This window comes from Pelobates fuscus, chromosome 6, assembly GCF_036172605.1.
Source record: "Pelobates fuscus isolate aPelFus1 chromosome 6, aPelFus1.pri, whole genome shotgun sequence".
NCBI classification, from domain to species: Eukaryota; Metazoa; Chordata; class Amphibia; order Anura; family Pelobatidae; genus Pelobates; species Pelobates fuscus.
In genome coordinates, this window is record NC_086322.1 from 246,558,847 (window position 1) to 246,583,190 (window position 24,344).

General features: G+C 43.3%; 1 protein-coding gene across 1 annotated transcript in view; it reads left to right on the plus strand.

Moving 5' to 3' along the window:
- The first annotated feature begins 9,265 nt into the window (after nt 1-9,265).
- RAMP2 (receptor activity modifying protein 2) overlaps nt 9,266-24,344 on the plus strand; it is a 249,195-nt gene continuing 234,116 nt past the window's right edge. The window contains exon 1 of the mRNA XM_063425393.1: nt 9,266-9,427. Coding sequence (XP_063281463.1) covers nt 9,352-9,427 — 76 coding nt within the window. The 5' untranslated portion in view covers nt 9,266-9,351. The remainder of the gene's footprint in view (nt 9,428-24,344) is intronic.

The window sequence follows — 24,344 nt, forward strand, 5'->3', positions numbered from 1 at the left end:
CGGGAGTCCCAGCCCGCCTCTCGTTTTAGGTCGGTACAAAGTCTGTCGAGCAATCCTGTGTCTTTTTTGTGCCCAGATGAAGTTGTCTATGTGTGTTTGTAGTGTTTTCAGGGTTTGCTTAGTAACTTTAGTTGGAAGGGCTTGAAATAGGAACAATATACGTGGAAGCAGAGTCATTTTGACTGCATGCATCCTACCAATCCACGATATGGGCCTCTCATGCAATTTTTCTAGGTCCCTGCAGAGCGCCTGGATGGTGGGTGTGTAGTTGGCGCTGTACAGCCTCTCCGGGTCTGCCGTGAGTTTTACCCCAAGGTATTTGATATCTGATCGTGTGAGTTTGATGGGGTAGGTGTTTTTTATGTTGTCTATCCCTACTCTGTCCATTTCTAATGGCATGGCTACCGTTTTGTCCAAATTGATTTTGTAGCCTGAGACGCGTCCATATTCTTCCAGTATTGTCACCAGTCGGGGCAGCGATTGAGTAGGTTTGGTTAGTGTGACCAGGACGTCATCCGCATATGCGGAGACTTTGAACTCTTCGCCTCCTACCTGTATACCTGAGATGTTCTCGTCCTCTCTTATCCTCTGCAGGAGAGGCTCTAACGAGAGGACGAAGAGTAGGGGGGAGAGGGGGCAGCCCTGTCTTGTGCCGTTGGTTGGCGTGAACGGGGTCGGGGTCGCACCAGGTACTTTGGTCTGCGCCCTCGGTTGGGTATATAGGGCTTTGATGCCCCTTATAAAGGCGTCTGGCATCTGCAGTCGTTCGAGTAGTGTGAATAGGTAGTGCCATTGCACTCTATCGAACGCCTTCTCCGCGTCCAGGGAAAGGATCAGAGAAGGCGTTCGAGACCTCACCGCCCACCATATGATGTCTGCCCCCCTCCTAGTGTTTTCATACAGTTGCCTTGTTGGTACAAAACCGACCTGGTCCGGGTGGACCAGCGTGCCCAGGAGTTGGTTAAGTCTTGTAGCTAATATTTTTGCAAATATCTTTACGTCAAAGTTAATCAGGGAAATGGGTCTGTAGTTGGCGGGTTCAGTTGGGTCTCTCCCTGGTTTAGGTATAAGTGCTATGTCGGCAGTGAGCATATCTGAGTTAGGGTACCCACCTTCCATCCACTCTGCGTACATTTTCACGAGGCTGGGCGTCAGTACGTCCCTAAAGACTTTATAGTAGGAGCCGTCATAGCCGTCCGGTCCCGGGGCTTTGTTGCCTTTAAGATCTGTAATTGCCTTATTGATTTCCTCTTCATCTATTGGTTTCCCTAAGGTGTTTAGAGCTTCCGGGGCCAGTCTTGGCATGTTCGTCTTTGCTAAATAGTCTGCTACTTCTAGTGTGTGGTCCTTATTGTCGCTGTTGAGTGTTGGGGAATGGTTGTAAATGTGTGCGAAGAATTCTGTGAATATCTGGTTGATCTCCGTTGGGTGTTGGGTTATTTGGCCCTGTTTATCTTTAATGGCCGAAATAGTATGGTAGTTGGGTTTGGGATTCAGTGCCCTAGCTAGCAAGGTGTCCATCTTATTGGAGCGTTCGTAATAGAAGCGTTTTTTACGGACTAAGTCTTTCCCTAAATCCTCTACTGCTATTGATCTAATTTTATGTCGGAGTTCCCGGAGGTCTTGTAGCCCCTGAGATGTAGGGTCGTGTTTGTGTTTGGCTTCTGCCCCTCTTAGCGCCTTTTGGAGCCCAAAGAGGGTTTCAGCTCTCTGTTTCTTTCGGCGGGTAGCGATTTTTATGAGGGTACCTCTCAGTACCGCCTTATGTGCGGCCCATATCGTGGATTGGGTTAGTTCTGGGTGTTCGTTTTCTTCAAAATATGTCAGGATTTCGTCTCGGAGGATTGTCTCTGTCTCTGGGTCTTTTAATAGTGTGCTGTTAAGTCGCCATTTCAAAGGTGGTTTAGGTCCTGGAATCCTGAGGGTCAGCTCTATGTCGGCATGGTCCGACCATGTGATAAGGTTAATGCGTGCAGTCTGCACCCAAGGGATCCCGGTTTGGTTCACCAGGAACATGTCAATGCGAGAATATGTGGAGTGTGCAGCCGAGAAGAACGTGTAGTCTTTTACACCCGGATTCCGCAACCTCCAGGGGTCAAATAGTGTTGTCTGCTGTATGAATTGTGTTAAGAGTTTGTCCTGTCCCCTCGTGCTTTGCGCCCTCTGTCCGCCGGTTGGGGTGCTACGGTCAACCGTAGGGCAGTGAGTAGCATTCATGTCGCCCCCTAGGATTATGATACCATGCGATAGGGTCTGAATTAGTGCGTGTATTTGATCCCAGAAGCCTGGGTCTGGCTGGTTAGGTGCGTATATATTAATGAGGTGGTATGTGGTAGCATGTATCGTCCCTGAGACGATGACATATCTTCCTGATGTGTCCGCGCCTGTCGACTGTACTGTGAAGGGGCAATTTTTATGTAGGAGGATTTCTACCCCGTTTTTTTTGACTAGGGCTCTGGAGGAGTACACCCTGGTGTATATGTGGTCCTTCAACTGGATCCGGGCTGAGCGCAGGAGGTGTGTTTCTTGTACGAAAGCTATGTCTGTTTTTTGTCGTTTCAGTTCCCTCATTAGCAAGCGTCTTTTGGTCGAAGTGTTTAACCCGTTTACGTTTAGGGAGGTGAATTTTAGCGTCGTCATGTTGTGAACCTTTGTAGTTACTGTGTGTCGCGAGTGCTGCAAGACTATGCTCCGCCCGCCGAGCGCCCCTCCGAGTCCCGCTGTTCCCTGGGTATTGCCCTTTGGGTCCACAAGTCTCGGGCCCGGTGCTGGTTCGGGCCGGAATGGGGGGAGGGGGGGGTGGAAGGGTGAGAGGATGGGGGGGGGAAGTAGGGGAGGGTAGCTTGAGGGGGGGGGAGGTAGTCGGTGAAAACTACTTTGTTCGGGGAAGCACCCCGGTCTTATCCAATAGTGCCGGGTGTCTCGGGGGGTGACTACCCGCCCCGCGGTACCTCGTGTAAGCGCGGAGGGGGCAATCAATCGCCGAGCACCCCGGTGTCGGTCCGTGTAGTAAAGTCATTCGTCACCCATTTTTTGGTCACGTCAGCGTGCTTGAGTCAGGTCGTCCGTGAGTTTCCCATCACATGCAACATTTATCAACAACATTATGTGCGACAGTTATTAAAACATAAAGTTTAACCAAATCAAGTTGATAGCGAGAGAGAAAAAAGAAATACAATATACAAAGTAATCACCCCGTATCCTTTCTATTGTGGCCGCCTAATCCTCCGGTCCCTGTTCGCCCCCACTAAGTGGTTAGTATAAAAGGTACGGTTTGTGTGGGATCCCTGTCGTTGGCCACCTAGCAGACCCTAAATCCCGAGCATACTAGCATGTCTCGAATATTGAGGGGATGTTTCCTCCAGTCATAATTATGTCGGTTGCGCTCGGGCCCAGCCGGATCCCTTGCCCCTTCACGGTGGGGGGCTGTATCTACGGATGCATGGTAGTGTGCGATTCCTAGTGTGGGTTGGGTGGGGGTGAGGAGGTGTGTGGCTGGTTGCTCCTTTCCCTGGGCCCACTAACCCTGCCACTTGCCTAAGCCGCCCCCTCCCTCCCCAGTAACATAGGTATAAATATAAATACACAACACAGGGTGATAACTTGCGTGTCTAGTTGGATGCGAGGCGGATATTATAGTCTGTTTTATGCTCCGGGAGGGGCCATGTTCATTAGGTAGTATATGTTCAGGTAGTCCCTTTGGTCGTTGCTGCCTGTATAGTCTTGAGCATCAGTGCAGTCTATCTACCGCACCTGAGTGCCTCGGTTCGTACCAGGCCTAGGTAGAGTCCTTTCACCTTGATTAGTCGATCTGTGGTGGTTGGTCTTTTACTTAGGCGGCTCTTTTTTGGGTATTTGTCGGAAAGTTCTGGTGACAGGCGTTTTTAGTAAATAGTCTCTTTCTTTCTTTCTCCTTTTTCTTTCTTTTTCTTTTCTGTCTTTCCCTTTTTCTTTCTTTTTCTTCCTCTTTTTTTTTTTTTTTTTTTTGATTTTCAAACAATTTTTAAACAACAAAAAGAGAACAAAAAAGAAGGCATTTTTGAGAGATTCCTTCGTCCTCTCTCTCTTTCCCCCCTCCAGCACTTTGTGGCCAATCTTATGTCCATTTTCGTTTGGGTAAAGTTGTTACTTGCTAATCTTCCCTCTCTTTTGGGTTCTCAATAGCGTAACTTCCATTTCTTTTGGTAGACTCTCTGGCGTTCATGGTGTGTCTTTTTGATTATCTGTACACGGTTCTTCGTGGTGTACAGTTGTTTCCGTTACCTTCTCCTCGCTGTCTACCGTGTATTTACATTGGTCTCCAGTTGATGGTGGAGCACGCCGTAATCTGGCTCTGGCCTGTATGGTTATTTTACTTTGTGTGTCATGGTGGGGTTGATTGGGTAGCTGGTGGTCGTCTAAAAGTCTCTGGTTGCTTATGCTGTGTGGATTAGCTTTGGTTACGTTGCTGGTTTGGGTGGGAATATGGGGGGTTACGGTCTGCTGGATGTGCAGTGGGGGCCCTGTGACGAGAAGGGGGTCTGTTAGTTTCCATTAAGGAGCATTACCGTCCATTGCTTCGCCGTCCCTGGGTAAGAATCCCAGCGCCTGGGTGCCCCTCTGGGGGAGATGGAAGTCTGCCGGAACCTCAATGCCTATGTCCCTCAGGAAGGCCCTGGGGTCCGCCGAGGGTAGCAGTACGGCTGGTCTTGGCCCGTTAAACACAAGCATTTTGAAGGGGTGTCCCCAGGCAAAATTCAGGCCCTTGGCTCTGACGAGATCCGCTATGGGCTTCCACTCTCTGCGCCTGGCAAGCGTTGCTGGTGCTATGTCCTGATATAAGTGGAGTGCGGTGCCATCTAGGGTGTATGTGTGGTGTCTGGCACTTTTGATGATGGCTTCTTTGGTGGAGAAGAAGTGCCACCTCATAATCACATCCCTGGGTGGGCCATTGGGGGGACCCCTGGCCCTAAGTGCCCTGTGCGCCCTGTCAATCACCCACATATGATCAGGGATAGCCGGCAGTTGCGTTTTAAACATGTCTGTAAGTACCTTCTGGATGTCTGTATCCTTAATTCTTTCGGACAGGCCCTTTATTCTCAGGTTGTTTCTTCTCGACCTGTTTGAGGCATCCTCAATTTCTGCCTCCAGTTCAGCCACTCTGGATAGCAGGGTGTTGGTGGCAGTGGCGGTCTCATTGTGGGCTGTTACTACCTGGTCCATCCGCCATTCCAGGGCTTCCGTGCGTTGCCCCACAGCCTGTATTTCGGCTTTTACTTCCCTTGTCGACCTTTCAATCTCGCCTGCTAGATAGTGCTTTACCTCTGCAAGTGAGCGCATTATATCCGAGATGGTAGCCTGCTGCGTCGGGGCATTCAGGTCCCTGGTGCCCGGGGAGCTCGGGGAATCCGCGCTCGCGTGGCCGCCGCCATCTTTGTGCGCTTGCGGCCTGGGCGTTGTGAGGAGGTCGGCTACAGATGGAGTGCCGTCTCTCTGTTTTTTTTCCGGATTTTTTTTGTTGAGCCATCTCCGGACCCTTCTCAGGTGCTCTGCAGGTAATTTCGGGTGTTGATGAGCGGGTGTATTGCGTCTGGCATGGTTTTTGGACCGCTCGGGGTGCAGAGCTCTCTGCCTAAGCGGCCATCACTTTCGGCGGTCAAGCCACGCCCCCGGTGCAGCTCTTTTAAGAGGTCTTCCATATCCCCTTCGCTTTTCACTGTGAAAGGTCCATTCTGTGTGGTAGCTTGCAGTCCCATGGGAAAATTCCACCTGTACCGGACTTTATTGGCCTGTAGTGCCCGTGTAAGGGGGCGCATCGCTCTCCGCTAGGCTAGTGTCGCTGGTGACAAGTCCGGGTACAGTTGTACCTCAACTCCATTAATGAGCACCTGTTTGGTGTCGCTGGCTCTGCGTAGGATGTCTTCCTTGGTTTGGAAGTGGGCAAGGCAACAAATGACATCTCTTGGGGGGGCATCTGGAGGCCCTTTTGGTCTGAGGGTCCTATGTGCCCTAACAAAGTCTATGTGAGTGGTTACCGGCCTGCTGAGGAGGTTATTAAATAATTCAGTTAAGGTGTCTCTTATCGGGGTGGCTTGGTCAAGCTCCTCTGGCATACCTCTTATCCTTATGTTTTGCCTCCGTCCGCGGTTGTCTAGATCTTCCACGTGTTGTGCCATCTGGCGAAATTGGGCTCCTTGTTGCTGGAGCGTGTACGTGTTTGCGGTCTGCGCCGACGCCATGTGGTCGCAGTTGGCTTCAAATTGGGCTACTTTCTGCTGGGTGCCCTGGATGTCTTCCCGCAGGGTACGTAGTTCCTCAGAGAGGGACTTATGGAGGGCGGCGTTAGCCTCCTTCAAGTCAGCCTTGGTCGGCAGGTTCCGGATCAGCTCGACCCATTCTGGCTGAGGGTGTTGGGAGTGAATCCTGCCGTGTTGGTCATCGTGCGGTGAGGGCGGGCGGGAGAGGCCCGAGGTCTCCGAGTCGTTGGAGGCCTGCGAGGTCAGTTCGGCCGGCGGCACGAGGAACTGCCGCATGGCAGAGTGCTGAACCCCCTTAGGGGTGCTGGAGGGCTGGTTAGCCTGTGATGTTCTGTGGGTTTTTCCCATGGTGTCGGTTCGGGATGCTGGTCAGGCGAGGATTTTTGCTGAGCCTGTGGGGAGCTCCCGGTTAAGCCGCCATCTTCCTCGGCATCCAAGCCACGCCCCCCTGTAAATCTATTTTAACCTCCAATTTTTCTAGAGAAATTAAGACCTTTTACCTGAAGCCAAAGGTTTTTACAAATGTAAACGATGTATAGTGAGTAAAAGTACTGTCCCCTCTGTCCCTTCTAAAGTAATTCAATTTGCATCCAATAGAACAAAAAAAAACCATACAAAATAAATGACTTTATTGGATGTAATTCCAAAAATGTTATCTACCTATTGGAGTGCCCTTGTGGACTCCAATATGTAGGAATGACTACAAGAAGTCTTAAAATACGTTTAAGTGAACACTGTAGAAATATCAAAAAAGGATACTTAAACCATTCAGTGTCTTAACATTTCTTAAACATAACAGTGACCCAAAATTTGTAAAATGTATAGGTATTAAAAAGTGTATTATTCTGAGGAGAGGAGGAAATATTAAAAATATTTTAGGTAAAACAGAAATGGAATGGGTATACAATTTACAATCTCTAACCCCTTGTGGTCTTAATGCAGACTTTGATCTGTTTAATTTTTTATAAATATCAGTAGTTTTATATTTTATATCTATCCATTTTAATATCCTAATACTCTCCTTTAACCCCTTAAGGACCAAACTTCTGGAATAAAAGGGAATCATGACATGTCACACATGTCATGTGTCCTTAAGGGATTAATATTATTATTAAAAGCGCTATATTTTATTGTTTATTGTTTGTATTTATTAAATGTAAGTATAATTTTACTTCATTTTATTAGAGATTACTATATTTTATTGAGAGCACTATCTGTTGCCTTTTTTATTCCTTCCTGAGTGTGTGGACGTGGTGGACATTTGCTGCATATCCTTTAAAGCAGGGATTATACCGCTATACGCCCATACTGCTAGAGCTGGCTATAGCGCTTCTAAATGTAAGTGTTCCATCATTATCTTATACTTTTATCTGATTGAATTATACAGTCTGCACTATCACCTGCTCCTGTTTCGTGTCTTTTATATCATCTTGGTATGAACATGGTTGACAGTTGCCGTTTATCCTTTAAAGCAGAGATTATACCGCTGTATGCCTATACTGCTAGAGCTGGCTATAGCTCTTCCAAATGTGAGTGTTCCATTGTTACCATTTCCTTATATAAAAGACTGTACTCAACAAGCTACACTATCACCCTGTCTTCCATATTATCTATGGTCAAGTTGAATTGACAGTACATCCTATCAAGCACTGACTTTTCATTTTTGGATTATAAGAACTTTCTTTGTGAGACTTTTGCACCTATTTCTGCTTTTATACTGAGAAGGCAGTACTTTTTTGCTGAGTGGTTCCAAGTGGACACAGCATTCTCTGGTGCTGCTGGGGGTTAATTATATTACGGGGAAGAGCAGCAAGGAACACCTGTGCATCCCATATTATTACTTTGCTTTCGCATTTTAAACATGGGTGGAGACCAGTGGCGTAAAGTGGTTTGGGTCTCAAGGGCAATTGCCCTGGGCACAAAATTCTTATGGCTGCAACATTTCAAAAGAAAAAAAAAATAGTATTACTAAATAAATAAAAATAGTGTGCCCTCCCCCTCACACAAAATCTCCCAATGTTTGGACTTTCTACAAAGTTTTCCAACAAGACGGGGCAAATAACCTTTGTCACATAACATTGTACAATATTTTCTTGCAAATTACAGCCATACTATCCTCATGTAATCCTTCTTGGTCAATACTCGGTGTAGTAGCAGTTGTGAAACTGCAGATTGCTCACCATTTTGGGGATATGCTCTCATCTGCGTCATTCCTGCTTGGTGTTACAAACTTTTAGGTGTTGATAGGAGCCTCATATATTTCATCTTTATAACTTTTTTTGTGGCAGCTGACTAATAAGATCTGGTTAGCCGCCACACACTAAACCTTAGCAGTGCTGAATTGTCTTTACTATGTTCCTGCCAGTTTATGATACTGGGCAAATAGTACAGATTTTTCTATTTGAGGCTAGTTTTAAACAATCTGGTCCTGAATTTTTAGCATCCAGATCCAGATTTCATCACCCTATTACATTTATTAAATCAGCCCCTATCACTTCTCTGGTGACACTTAAATTACCACAGATCCCCTTTCCCAACTCCAGTTTAAGTGCGTGACCTCCTATTCTTTCAGTACTCCCATGTACAGTCTCTGCAGTTCCTTCCTGTAGTTTGTAAAATGATCTGCTAAATGTAACCCTCTCCTTCCCTGTATGCAGGTCGCTGATACATTAACCCAGGGCTCTGTAAGAGTGCTTTTAATCTAAGGCTCCTGACAACAAATTTGGGGAATACTGAATATGATCAAAAACATGCCCCCTTGGTTTGTTAAGGAAAAAGATGATCATATAAATATGTTTGTACTAGGATGGCTTAGCCTGAAGACTCTGTAATAAAGACCTCTGTGCGTTTTATATTTGACACAGATGCTAACAGAATCGAATGACGTTATATGTCAGGGAACACTGCATTCATTGCAGTCTCCTAGGAACCCCCTTTTTAAGCGTCACATCATACAGTATATATTGTGTGACGGCTCTCCCGGTGGGAGGTCTGTTTCTAAGGCAGTGCTGAGTAATCTCATTATTTACACGGATTCTATATTTGTGCAGGAAAAGTTCAGCTTCCTGAAATTCTGTTCTCGCTTAATTTTCAGTTAACTGCTTGTACTGGTTTAATGGCAAGGAAAAATCCCAGGATGGAGTACAGGATTCTATCCATGGTTACAAACATGATGATTCTGTTCATTTGGGGTAAGCGTTTTGTTCTGCAAATTTTGTTTCCCTTACATTATTTTAGCAACAGTTATGTCAGCACATCTGTTTAGTGTAACTTTTGTTTTATTGTACCTCCTGAACCTTTGCTATCGCTTAAAAACTTTGTTAAAAATTCTCGGTCGAGTTTTTCTTAGTCTCAATTGCTTTACTTTGTTCACAAACTTTAGAGTTTGTCTTAGTAAAATTGGTTACTTTTGATTGGAGAGCAAAAATACATAAGTAATCATTCCTTTTGGGCTACATATTATTCTGTTTAAAACCAGATGAGCAGTACCAAAATCATACAGTTTAGCAGAGTAACTCTGTAGTGTAGAATAAGGTAATTTAAAACCTGAGCTATACGAAACGTTATACCATTTTGTGCAAAGCTTAATTTGATTTCCTGAGAGCTAACAAAAATGACACTTCATTGTTCTCTGAAGCTACTGACGTCTAGAACATAAAATCTCAAAGCTGCTTCTAATTACTATTGTTTAAACGTAAGACAAAGCATGTTTGTTTATATAAGCTTTAACTTGTATATTACACGTTAGGTATACTGCAGTATTAAGGGTTTAGAAGCTACAATGTTGTTTACAGTATTATGTCTCTACTATTTGGATGTACATTGATTACTCTTATGCACTGCAAACAGCACAATCTTTGCATGCCTTGTCAAACACTCAGGTATCTGGCTGACTGTCTCTAGCAAATAAACAATGTATTAAGGAATAAATGACAAAGAGGCTGGGAAACCAACACAATTTAAATATATATATATATATATATATATATATATATATATATATATATATATATATATATATATATATATATATATATATATATATATATTTATTTTATTTTTTTTACATTATTTATTCATAATAGCAAAATTAATTAAAAAAATACCAGGATTGTGTATGCATATATTATAAGTATTATTTTTTTCCCATGATCTGCCAGTTATTATTTTTGTGATCCATAATGCATAGATGGTGATGGCATAGTAATTAAAGCTGATATGGCAAAGCTGTAACTCCCACAGATCTCAGGCAGCACTGGGGAAGGTCTTCAGAGATACCTACACATTTATACTTATGAACATTGGGATACAGCCATTTTGACCCCAAAAGTAGAAAAAAGTTAACAAACGTTGATTGTGGAGAGTGCAGGAGAGTGGGGGTGTTTTCCATTTACATACTTTCTGAGGAGACAGAGAGGGGCTGAATAGATTCCAAACAGATTATTGCACTGCATTTTCAAAAATTGCCCTAGTGCATAAAGTAAGGTAAGTTAGGTTTTATGATGTAAAAGTAAACATATTGTTTAAGCTTTTTGACATATTATTCTTTTAATGTATTTGATTTAAATTTAAGAGTCTGTTTAGTGAGTTGTAGATAGAGAAAAAACACATTTGATCTCATTACAACTAGCTGTTAGTGAATGGAACCCTTTAGTTCTCTTCACATATTATTATAATTTTATTTTATGTTTAAGCCATAGTAACCTAGAACTACAAGATAAAAACTATGTTCTGTTTATATACATCATGGAAAGACTAATTTAGCTATTACACGGTGGTGTATTCTAAATTACACTTATGTGTACAATTGTGACTTTATCACATTTTGTTACTTACATTATGGAACATTGTTATAGCAGTTACTTTAAATGTTACACCTGACTATTCTAGTGAGATCTACTAGTTTTGTTGCATTTATGTACAATGACAGTGAATGAACTTCGGAAGTTTGTGTATGGGGAGCAACACATTTCCGCATTACTTACAACAGGACATTATTAGTGTGTTACAGATAAATATTTTTTCCAGGCAAAGTTCTCACACTGGAATAGTTACCAAAGGGAAACCAATGGCATGTCCTGACTGCTTGCCCCACTGTTATTATTGTTGGCTGACATTGTGGAGACATTGCCCCATAATTGATTTACTTTTTCTAGTGTTTAGTAAAATGTAATGTGCTTCTCTATTTGACTCTATACTGGTACATTTATTGGTATGTTGGCATTTAATTTCAGCTTTTGTAATTTGTGGTAATGCCACTGCCCTTAGAATTGCCTTTGAAACCAGGTTCAAATCCCGGTCAGGCCACCACATCAATAATTGTCCAAAACAACGAACGATATATATCTGCTAGCCTCAAATCCTCATAGTTTGTATGCTTGTTTGAGTAGGGCATTTTTCACGTCTGAAACTTCTAGTTTCTATAATTGTGAGGCAGACTATGTTGGTGCTACCTAAACGTTAATAATAGTTATAAAATCCTTTGGGACATTTAAATCTAACAATAGGTATTTGGTTTCTGTTTGAGTTCACAAGGGATTCACAGTCTGGACCACAAGGTTTTGGTTTATCTAACATTTAATGAAACAGTTAACATTGTGCTAAGAATTATTCTGGAAATCCAGTTTATCACTTAATCATAGGAACAGGGTTCATATTAATCTGTTTACATATTACTATTTAGAAATATCTTATTCTAGGTGCATATTTTGGGATATGCTGAGTCTTATTATAAACTCATTTATATGTTGCAGATGTTACTTTATTCTTTAGTCAAAGTATTGGATGATTTTCATACTGTTAAAAGGCTACCATGTCCTTGCTAATATTTCTTTAGAATTGTATTAATACAGCTCTGTGCTGCAATTTCTAATGTGTGACTTTGAATACTATTTGCTATGTCTGTATATACTGTAGTTTCTCAAAATGAAAACTACCATGGTGTTTTGGGAAGTTACAGGGTCAAAAATAGCACGTTACATTTGAAATTGAAATTCGCCAGATTGGTTACGTTGCCTTTGAGACTTTATAGGAGCTCAGGAATGGAATTTATACCCATAATGGCATACCATTTGCAATAGTAGACAACCCAAGGTATTGCAAATGGGGTATGTCAAGTCTTTTTTTAGTAGCCACTTGGTCACAAGCACTGGCCAAAGTTAGCTTTAGTATTTGTTTGTGTGTGAAAAATTCAAAAAACGCCAATTTTAACCAGTGTTTGTGACTAAGTGGCTACTAAAAAAGACTGGGCATACCACATTTGCAATACCTTGGGTTGTCTACTATTGCAAATGGTATGCCATCATAGGAGTAATTTTCATCCTTGGGCTACCATAGGGTCTCAAAGGCAACATAACCAATCTGGCGAATTTTAATGTGAAAAAAATGAAACACAAGCCTTATATTTGACGCTGTAACTTTTGAAAACACCATAAAACCTGTACATGAGGGAGGCTTCGCTGAACACAAATATTTGTGATTCAAAACAGTAAAAAGTATCACAGCAATAATATCATCCGTGTAAGTGCTGTTTGTGCGTGGAAAAATGCAAAAACCGTCACTTTTACTGCCGATATCATCATTGTAATACATTTTACTGTTTTGAAAGACTAATATTTGTGTTCAGCGAAGTCTCCCGAGTAAAACAGTACCCCCCATGTACAGGTTTTATGGTGTCTTGGAAAGTTATAGGGTTAAATATAGTGCTAGCAAATTAAATTCCCTATACTTTCGGCATGGGTTGTCAGGCAGGTCCCGCTAATTGTAATTAATTAAGATACTTAATTATGTAAAAATATTTCATAAATATATATGTAGAATTAATATATGTGTGTGTATATATATATATATATATATATATATATATATATGTGTGTGTATATATATATATATAATTTAAAAAATATATTTTATGTATAGGTATATATATGTAGTGATATATACGTATATATTTATGTATATATATATATATATATATATTATTTAGTTCTGTGTATTTTGATATAAATATATATATATTAATATCACAATACAGTTAGAACGAAATAACACACATCTATATATTTTTTAATTATTTATTTTTAATTATTTTTTTACTTTTATTTTTTAACGTATTTAATTTTTTTTAAATTATATATAAATATATATATATAACAATAATTATATATATATTTAATCAGTATCAGTCTACGTATAATTTTATATTAATATATATATATATATATATATATATATATATATATATTAATAAACAATACACAAGATCCAGCGCACTCTCCTATCTACTAAACAGCAACTTCAATGTTGACAGATTTTATTCGTTTTTAAAAGTTTATATATATGATCTAAGTATATTATTATTATTTTTACACTGATTTTAATTTAATTTTATTTTATTTCCAGCCAGCAGGGGGACTAACTGTCATTACAGGCAGTCCCCCTGCTGGCAATGCAGCAGCCAGCTAACCCGGCCATGTGATTGTGAGGTCCTCGCAAGGACCCCACTCTCACATGGCTGGGGGGCCGCAGGATGAAGGATCTGCCGTGGAGGGGCTCCCTGGGATCGCTGGCGACCGGGTAAGTAACAAAAAAATGGAGGGCGGCATTTAGAGCCGCTTAGAATAGGGCGTAATAGTACGCCCTCTGGTTTTAAGGGGTTAATCAAGAAGGATGTTTTTCAATTTTGTGGCAAAATTTGAAATCACTTCAAATTAGATTTTTTTCCTTAATTTGGATCAGCAGCAGAAATAGGAATGTGTAAAAGCCTGAACTTGACGGACTTGAGTCAATGTGTATTACTTGAATAAGATGTGGTGGCTGCAGAACTGCACCATAGAATCAAACAAGGTGGTCTTTGTCAGATTTGAATGAGGCAAGCTATCTGAGATATGGTTTAATTATGTGGTCTTTCTGGCAGGTTTGTGTGGTGCCCTGGATTACTAGATGTGATATCTTGGAAATCTGCATTGTGGAAGAATTGTCAGGGTACCTGTGGTCTCTACCTCCGAAAGAGGTAGAGACTTAGCTGTTCCTCCATCCAGACGGTCTGATGGCTCCCTTCCCCGCGGTCTATCCGGTCATGCTAGGCCGGCCGCGAGGGAGTGACTGCCTTTTACAGCATCTAGGCAGGAAGTAGTCATCAGGACACTCCCCCGGAACGACCTGTCAGTCAATTGCTGCAGGACCAATCAGGACGCCTCGGAGGCGTGGTTACTGCTTTGAACAGGGTATTTAACAGAGCTTCTTTCATTAGCTCATTGCCCTGTCGTGGTTCTAGCTTGTTCTAGTCACTCAGTGCTTGTGTATTCTATTATCCCTTTTGGTTTTGACCCGGCTTGTTTACCTTACTCTGCTTATCTCTGTTACCCTTGATTCGGCTTGTCTCTCGCTTACCTGTCTTCTGTTACCCTCGACCTCGGCTTGTCTTTGACCATTCTATACTGTACTACTTACGTTAGTCCGGCCATTCTAAGGTCCGGTATACGTATCTGGCTACTGTTTGTACTCTGTGTGTTGGATCCCTGTCCCGATCCTGACATTACGACAGGGCCAATGGATCCTGCAAGTACAAACAGTCAGCTGGCTGCTCCTGATCCTAGGTTTGAAGCCATGGATCACAGAATGGATCAGATGGCGCTTGCGCTACAGGCTCTATTAGCTTGTGCCAATAACCCACCAGAGGAGATACGTAATACCCCTGTTTCTCCTGTCGGTTCAGGTCTAGAGGTAGCCACAGTGTGTGCTTCTTCTCGCATTACCCCCCCAGTACGCTATGGTGGGGCTCCTGAGAAGTGTCGTGGTTTTTTAAACCAAATTAGTATCCACTTTGAATTGCAACCTCGCTCTTATCCTACAGATAGGGCAAAAGTAGGATTTATTATCACCCTACTCATTGAGAAAGCTCTGAGATGGGCCAACCCACTATGGGAGAACGATAACCCATTAGTTTATAACTATAACGCATTTGTAGCTGCTTTTAGAAGAACATTTGACCCTCCAGGTAGAAAGGTTAATGCAGCCAGATTACTGTTGCGCCTGAGACAGGAGAACCAAACACTGGTGGATTATGCACTAGAGTTCAGGTCTCTGGCGGCAGAAATCAAGTGGAATGAGCAGGCGTATATGGATGTATTTTTGAATGGCCTATCTGATGTAATCCTTGATGAGGTTGCTACCAGAGAACTCCCTGAGAATTTAGAGGATTTAATTTCGTTCATCTCTCGTATAGATGAACGTCTAAGAGAGAGACAGAACACTCGAGAGAGGAACCAGAGACCTTCTTTTAGGTTAGCTCCCGCTGTTCCAAGTCCTGACTCCACGATATCTTTGCTTACTGAACCTATGCAGATAGGGTATACCCGCCTCTCTGAGGAGGAAAGACAGCACAGGAGAAGAGAGGGTTTGTGTATGTATTGTGGAGCCAAGGGTAATTTACTCTCGAACTGTTCTAACCGCCCGGGAAACGCTCGCACCTAAGTCTCTCTAGAGGACAGGCCTTGGGTGTTTCTATTTTGTCCTCTACTCCTGATTAAAAAGATCACAGGCTTCTGCTACCAGTTTCCTTAACTTGGGGGAAGGAAGTAGTAAGGGCTATGGCATTGATAGATTCCGGTGCTGCTGAGAATTTTATCGACCAAGCCTTTGCTAGTAAGAACAATTTCCCATCCCAGCTAAGGGAGACACCTTTGGCCGTTGAGGCCATAGATGGTAGACCACTACTAGACCCTGTTATCTTTCGTGAGACCATACCCATTGATTTAAATGTTGGTATCCTACACGTGGAGAAATTATCTCTTATGCTCATTTCGTCTCCTTCCGTTCCCATAGTTCTGGGGTACCCATGGTTGAAAAAACATAACCCTATTATCGATTGGGAGTTAGGAGAGATACTCTCGTGGGGCCAGGGCTGCCAGGATCGGTGTTTGTGCAAGGTTTCTCCATTAGCTAATATTAACATACCGGAGAATCCTACTCAGTCCACAGAAAGACAAATACCAGACCTTTACCTAGACTTAAGGGCAGTATTTGACAAGAGGAATGCCGATTCTTTGCCTCCACACAGGTCATTTGACTGTAAGATTAAGCTTCTACCCGGCACTATGCCTCCGAGGGGCCATGTATATCCTTTGTCTGTTCAGGAAAACTCGGTTCTAGAGGAGTATATTCGGGAGAATTTAGAAAAGGGATTCATCAGGAGGTCTTCTTCTCCGGCCGGGGCTGGGTTCTTTTTGAAGGATGGCACGCTGAGACCTTGTATCGATTACCGAGGCTTGAATAAAATAACTGTCAGAAATGCCTATCCTATCCCACTGATTACCGAGTTATTTGATCGTCTTAAGGGCTCCAAAATCTTCACCAAGTTAGATCTCAGAGGGGCTTACAATTTGGTGAGAATCCAGCAAGGTCACGAGTGGCTGACGGCATTCAATACCCGGTATGGCCATTACGAATACACTGTTATGCCATTTGGACTATGCAATGCTCCTGCAGTATTTCAAGATTTGATTAATGAGGTACTTAGGGAGTTTCAGCATGATTGTGTTATTGTTTACCTGGACGACATACTAATACACTCTAAGGAGATTGAGACTCACCATAGACAGGTCAGAAAGGTATTACACAAGCTGCTGCAACATGGTCTATATTGCAAATTGGAGAAGTGCAGTTTTGATCAGTCTCAGGTAGACTTTCTTGGATACGTGATTTCTGGGGAGGGTTTTAAAATGGATCCTGTAAAACTCCAATCTATTTTAGACTGGCCCTTGCCCAAAGGACTCAAGGCTATCCAAAGGTTTATTGGTTTTTCCAACTACTATAGGCGCTTCATTAAAGGATACTCCTCTATCATTGCGCCTATTACCAATATGACCAAACAAGGGGCTGATACTAAGTTCTGGTCTAAGGAAGCTCTTGGTGCTTTCAAGACTCTCAAGGAACTTTTTGCCTCGGCTCCCATTCTAGTCCATCCTGATACGACTCTGCCTTTCTTGCTCGAGGTCGATGCCTCTGAGACAGCAGTTGGGGCTGTTCTGTCTGAAAGGTTAGGGGTGGATAAACCGTTACACCCTTGTGGTTTCTTCTCTAAGAAATTTTCTGGGCCTGAGAGCAGATATGACATCGGGGAAAGGGAACTGTTAGCAGTCATTAAAGCCTTAAAGGAGTGGAGACATTTGTTGGAGGGGACCCTACACCCTATTACGATTTTGACGGACCACAAAAACTTGTCCTATATTGGGGAGGCTAAGCGCTTATCCTCTAGACAAGCTCGTTGGTCCTTATTCCTGACTCACTTCAATTATGTACTGACTTACAGACCTGGTTCTAAAAACTCTAAAGCCGATGCATTATCTCGCCAATATGAACCTTCTACTGTACCTGAACCAGTTCTTTCTTCTATAGTTCCGAAATGCAATATCATTGCTAATACGAATCTCAGGATTCATTCTCCATTACTGGCCGAGATCATTAAGTTGCAACATCTAGCACCTAAACAGACTCCTGCGGGCCGTCATTTCGTTCCTCCTGCTCTTCAACTGGAACTTTTACAGTGTTTACATAATAGCAAGATGGCGGGACATCCTGGTATTCGCAAAACTTACGCGTTGATCTCTAAGGACTTCTGGTGGCCTGCTTTACGGAGGGATATTGAGGAGTTCATCGCTGCATGTGAAGTTTGTACTAAAACAAAACAACCCCATACGCTTCCATGTGGATTCCTGCAACCCTTGGAGGTTCCAGAAAAACCATGGTCCTGTTTGGCCATGGACTTTATTGTCGATCTACCTATCTCTAAAGTACAGACTGTTATCCTCACCGTGGTTGACAGGTTTACTAAGATGGCACACTTCATTCCCCTGCCTAAACTCCCGTCTTCTCCCGAATTGGCAGAGATAATTGCTAAGGAGATTTTTCGCCTACATGGGATACCCTCTCAAATTGTATCGGACAGAGGCTCCCAATTTGTTTCCCGCTTTTGGAGGTCCTTCTGCTCTCAACTTGGTATTAAATTAAACTTTTCTTCTGCCTATCATCCTCAGTCTAACGGAGCTGCTGAACGTACCAACCAGAAAATTGAACAATATTTACGATGCTTTGTTTCTGAACACCAGGATGATTGGGTCGGTTTGATTCCTTGGGCGGAGTTTGCACACAACAATCTCGTTTGCGATTCTACTCATTCAAGCCCCTTCTTCATGAATTATGGTTTTCATCCGTCTATTCTTCCTTCGGATTCTCCTTCCCAGGGGGTGCCGTCGGTTGATGTTCATGTTGCCAATTTGAGGAAGTTGTGGGATCAAACTCGACAAATCCTTGTGCACAACTCTATGTTGGTCAAGAAACACGCTGATAAACGTAGAAGGGCGGCTCCGGTCTTTGTTCCAGGTGATAGGGTATGGCTGAGCACGAGGAACATCCGTTTAAAAGTGCCCTCCATGAAGTTCGCTCCTCGTTATATTGGACCCTACAGGGTGCTGACCCGTATCAATCCAGTTGCGTATCGTTTAGCTCTTCCTAATACCTTACGCATCCCGAACTCGTTTCATTGCTGAAACCACTCATATGTAACAGATTTTCCTCCACAATAGCCCCTCCTTGCTCCGTTCAGGTGGAGGGTCAGGAGGAGTATGAGGTTAACTCTATTATTGATTCTCGAATCTCCCGGGGGAGAGTACAACATCTGGTTGATTGGAAGGGATATGGTCCTGAGGAGAGGAGTTGGGTACCTCAGGAGGATGTTCATGCTCCCCGTCTCCGCAGGGCGTATCACTCTCGCTTCCCATCTCGTCCCGGTTCATTCCGCCCGGTGGGCGTATCTGAGAGGGGGGGTACTGTCAGGGTACCTGTGGTCTCTACCTCCGAAAGAGGTAGAGACTTAGCTGTTCCTCCATCCAGACGGTCTGATGGCTCCCTTCCCCGCGGTCTATCCGGTCATGCTAGGCCGGCCGCGAGGGAGTGACTGCCTTTTACAGCATCTAGGCAGGAAGTAGTCATCAGGACACTCCCCCGGAACGACCTGTCAGTCAATTGCTGCAGGACCAATCAGGACGCCTCGGAGGCGTGGTTACTGCTCTGAACAGGGTATTTAACAGAGCTTCTTTCATTAGCTCATTGCCCTGTCGTGGTTCTAGCTTGTTCTAGTCACTCAGTGCTTGTGTATTCTATTATCCCTTTTGGTTTTGACCCGGCTTGTTTACCTTACTCTGCTTATCTCTGTTTCCCTTGATTCGGCTTGTCTCTCGCTTACCTGTCTTCTGTTACCCTCGACCTCGGCTTGTCTTTGACCATTCTATACTGTACTACTTACGTTAGTCCGGCCATTCTAAGGTCCGGTATACGTATCTGGCTACTGTTTGTACTCTGCGTGTTGGATCCCTGTCCCGATCCTGACAAGAATATGTTCTTATTTTTTGTTTTTCTTTAAAAACATGAGAATGTAGAAGGTCTAAATGTTAAATATGTCAATATTTATTGTCAAGTTTGGAGTGTGACTAAACTCAGACAGTAAATATACTAGAAAGTGTACTTGCATGATGATTTGTATGCTTTAAAATCAACTGTAAAAACTTTGCAATTAAATATTGTGACGGATCACCTCCCCTGATAGCCGCGATCTGGGTGAACAACATATCCAAAAATCACCCAGATCGTTTCAGGGGTTCAGGAATTTCCTGGAAGTCTTATTTTTGCCCCACTGTCAAAAACAGGAACTGTTACACTCGACGGCAAAACACTGCTGGACAATTTAAGATGGTCACCACCACATGTTTGAATCTGTTCCAGTTAAAAGTCCAAGGGGCAGAAAGAGTACTTTTGAACATGGGTTATCACAGGGCCCATAGTCCCAGGGTAGGTAGGCTGACAAGCAGGCCCCTCCAAAAACTCATGTCAAACTCCCTTAAAAAAGGAGAGTTTGTCACAAATATCCACGCAGAAGCAAAGTACAGTTATATGTCTACAATTCATTAATTGTGTATGTGCAATGAAAACATATGAAAAGGAGTCATTTTACTCAGTAGTGAGCAAATACGATATTCTCCACTACACAGATGCTACTGTTTAGTCCACTCTGTTGACCCACATTTGACTCCTTGCAGCACCTAATGCTGTAGCTCGATTTGGTTCTTTATGGAAAGTATGAACTCTGTACACTGCATACTTGCAAAAAAACAATCATCTTCAATAAAAAAAGACAAATAAAAATACAGCAAATCTCAGCAGATTGGGAGAGACAGATACTTGACATTTTTCAGTCTAAGACTCTTTTCCAAAGTTCCCTGGATCATTGACAAAACAGTGCTCCCGATGAGAAGCATCAGAACTACACCACCCAGTTTGATAGCACAGTGAAGTTATGGTCTATGTTGTAATTTATCAAGCTTGTGTCTTGGTTTTATTGTCCAGATTGTATCTCTACCCTGTGAGACACAACCATGTTTACACCATGGTCAGGGCCGCCATCAGGGGGTGACAACCATAACGGTTGTCACGGGCCCGGCGGCCCTGGGGGGCCCGGCCGCCCGGGCCCCACGTGTAGCGCATGCTGATGGGGCCCATCGGGTGGCCCACTCACTTAGGGCCACCCCATGGGCCCTGTATCTTCAGGGGCCCGGTCAGCGCTGCGGCCGTGCAATAGCGCGACCGGGCCCCTTAAAAAAAAATCCAAACCGCAAAGTACTGCTGGGAGGAAGTGGCCGTCACTTCCTCCCAGCTCCCTCCCCTCCCCTCAGCACCGCGCGGGAGGCAAGAAAGACAGGCCGCAGCCCGCAGGAGCCACGCCGACTCCCATCAGCCACAGCCTTCCACCTGCAAAAAAAGGTAAGAAAAATTAGCTGTATTTGTGTATGTATGTCTGTGTGTATGTCAGAATGTCTGTGTGTATGTTAGAATGTCTGTGTGTATGTTAGAATGTCTGTATGTATGTTAGAATGTCTGTGTGTATGTTAGAATGTCTGTGTGTATGTTTGCTAGAATGTCTGTGTGTATGTTAGAATGTCTGTGTGTATGTTAGAATGTCTGTATGTATGTTAGAATGTCTGTGTGTATGTTAGAATGTCTGTGTGTATGTTAGAATGTCTGTGTGTATGTCAGTATGTCTGTGTGTATGTCAGAATGTCTGTGTGTATGTCAGAATGTCTGTGTGTATGTCAGTATGTATGTAAGAATGTCTGTATGTCTGTACGTATGTCAGTATGTCTGTGTGTATGTTAGTATGTCTGTATGTATGTCAGAATGTCTGTGTGTATGTCAGAATGTCTGTGACTGTCTGTGTGTGTATGTCAGTATGTCTATATGTATGTATGCCAGTATGAATTAATGTATGTCTGTGTGTATGTATGTGATGTCGGTGTATGTGTGTGTAAGTCCTCATGCATGTGTGTCTGTATGTATGTATGTTAGTATGTGTCTATCTGTCACTATGTATGCCTGTGTGTCTGTATATGTGTGTATGTCTCAGTATGTGTGTGTCAGTACGTATGCCTATATGCGTGTATTTCTGTTTCAGTATGTGTGTCTGTTAGTATGTATTTTTGTGTGTGTGTGTGTCTGTGTCCTTTTGTATCAGTGTGTGTTTTTGTGTCTGTGTGTATTCCTGTGGGCGGGATTTGGAGGCGGACCCTGTGGGCGGGATTGGAGGCGGGCCCCAGGGGGCCCAGACCCTGAGCTGAGTTAGGGGCCCCAAAATTTCTGGTGGCGGCCCTGACCATGGTCACATCATTGTGCTATATGGGCTGTGAACAAGGCAGACTTGGTAAGAGAGGGCGGTGCATATGATCAGGTACAGCCAATGCAATCATTGGCTGTCAGCTTAATGAGTGCCTACATTTTCATTAGCAGCCAGGCCCTTCAACTGCTCTGAGCTATCAGATTTCCGTATTAACAAGCCAGTGTGACAAATTTTTGTTGTGGGTTGCACAACAAAGGACCAAGCTTAATTTGTTTATTTTTCAATTAAGGATCAAAGCAATTTTTGAATTTATGCTCTGTGTGTGTTCAATAGTAATTTCCATCTTTCTCATATACTGCGCCAACACATATTACGGTATATACAGGGTTTTTTATAGGACAAAGGGGTTTTAATTTGGTGAGACGTATCAATAAATTCTCATTTGTAATAAAAAAAAAATACACACAAAAATGCGTAGGTAAAATCAGGATGCCAGGTAATAAAAGAAAAAAAGGTGTGTAATGGATCACCTGGCACCCCGACTGGGTACCTCCGTTGACGGATGCTCCTAGCGCTTCCCGAGGGCTCCAAGCACTCCACTTGACACCATAAACACTGCAGACACCACGAACCGCCGCAGCTTGGTTGGGATCTCGCCGTCTCCTACCCACCCTGGACCTACGAGAAGACTCCGGGTTCCAGTGGGTGAACCTCTCTTTCCCCAGAGAGTGAAGCAGGAACAGGAACAAGCTTTTACAAGAGCTTAGTGATTATTCAAGGGAATATGAAGAGCATAGCAATCCCTTGTAGCTGTTTCCCCCAATAAGAGACAGGACTCTAGATTGAGGGTGAAGTAGAACTGAAGGTTTAATGGTACAGCTGCTCTTTTATACAGTTTTCCCCCACAAGGTTACTGCCCAGGTGGACCTTGTGGGGTACAGGACATGAAAGTTTTACACTCAGTCACTCCCATACAGTGTACACAATCCCTCCCCTCTACCTGGGATACAATTAATTATTATTATTTACAAACCCCCAAAAGTACCCCAAAATACAACATATACCCACAAAAGTCACATCTCCTGATAGCCCCGATCTGGGTGAACAACATATCCAAAAATCACCCAGATCGGTTCAAGGGTTCAGGAATTTCCTGGAAGTCTTATTTTTGTCCCACCGTGCACATGGTCCCATGCCCAAAACAGTTCCATACACTCAACGGCAAAACACTGCTGGACAATTTAAGGTGGCCGCCACCACATGTTTGAATCTGTTACAGTTAAAAGTCCAAGGTGCAGAAACAGTACTTTTGAACATGGGTTATCACAGGGCCCATAGTCCCAGGGTAGGAGGCTGGAAAGCAGGCCCCTCCAAAAACTCATGTCAAACTCCCTTAAAAAGGGGAGTTTGTCACAAATATCCACGCAGAAGCAAAGTACAGTTATATGTCTACAATTCATTAATTGTGTATGTGCAATGAAAACGTTTTAAAAGGAGTAATTTTATTCAGTAGTGAGTAAATAAGATATTCTCCACTACACAGATGCTACTGTTTAGTCCACTCTGTTGACCCACATTTGACTCCTTGCAGCACCTAATGCTGTAGCTCGATTTGGTTCTATATGGAAAGTATGAACTCTGTACACTGCAAAAAGGGGAGTTTGTCACAAGGTGTATGGCACAATATACTTATAAAATGGACAAAAACCTTTATGACAGAATATAGTACTAAAAATAATCCACAACGCGTTTCACCCACAATGGGATTTTTCAAGTGGTAATCAATACCTGGCATACACAATCTATATAGGGTATAATACATCATAAAATCAAAATTGGCGGGTGTAACGGACACCTTCCGTTGACGGATGCTCCTAGCGCTTCCTGAGGACTCCAAACACTGCAGCAGACACCACAACCACCACAGACTCCACAACCACCGTAGCTTAACTGGAGTCTCGCCGTCTTCCTTCCACCCTGCATGAACCTCCAGCATCCGGGACCGTGTGGGGAAGACCTCTCGTCCAAGGAGAGCGTAACAGGATCAAGCTATCAAAATAGCTAAGTGATTAAAGCTCAAGGGAGTATGCAGAGCATAGCAATCCCCAGTGTGATATAGCAGTTCCTTCCAATAACGAGACAAGGCTACGTATTGAGGGTCAAGAAGATCTCTGATGTTTAATGACAGGGACTCTGCTTTTATGCAGTGCTTCCCTGCAAGGGAGACGCCCACAGGCAATTAGGCATTAACCAATCAGATATCGGTTACATCCCACACATTTCCTCCCCTCTGCTTGGGAGATAATTGAGTTTCTTACTGTATCTACTCAATTATCTCCAAGCTGAAAAATCTTACTTTTTATGCATTTTAATAGCTTTCTCATTTTACATAGTACATGAATAAAACTTACATTTTTATGAACAACATAACTTGTGGAACAACA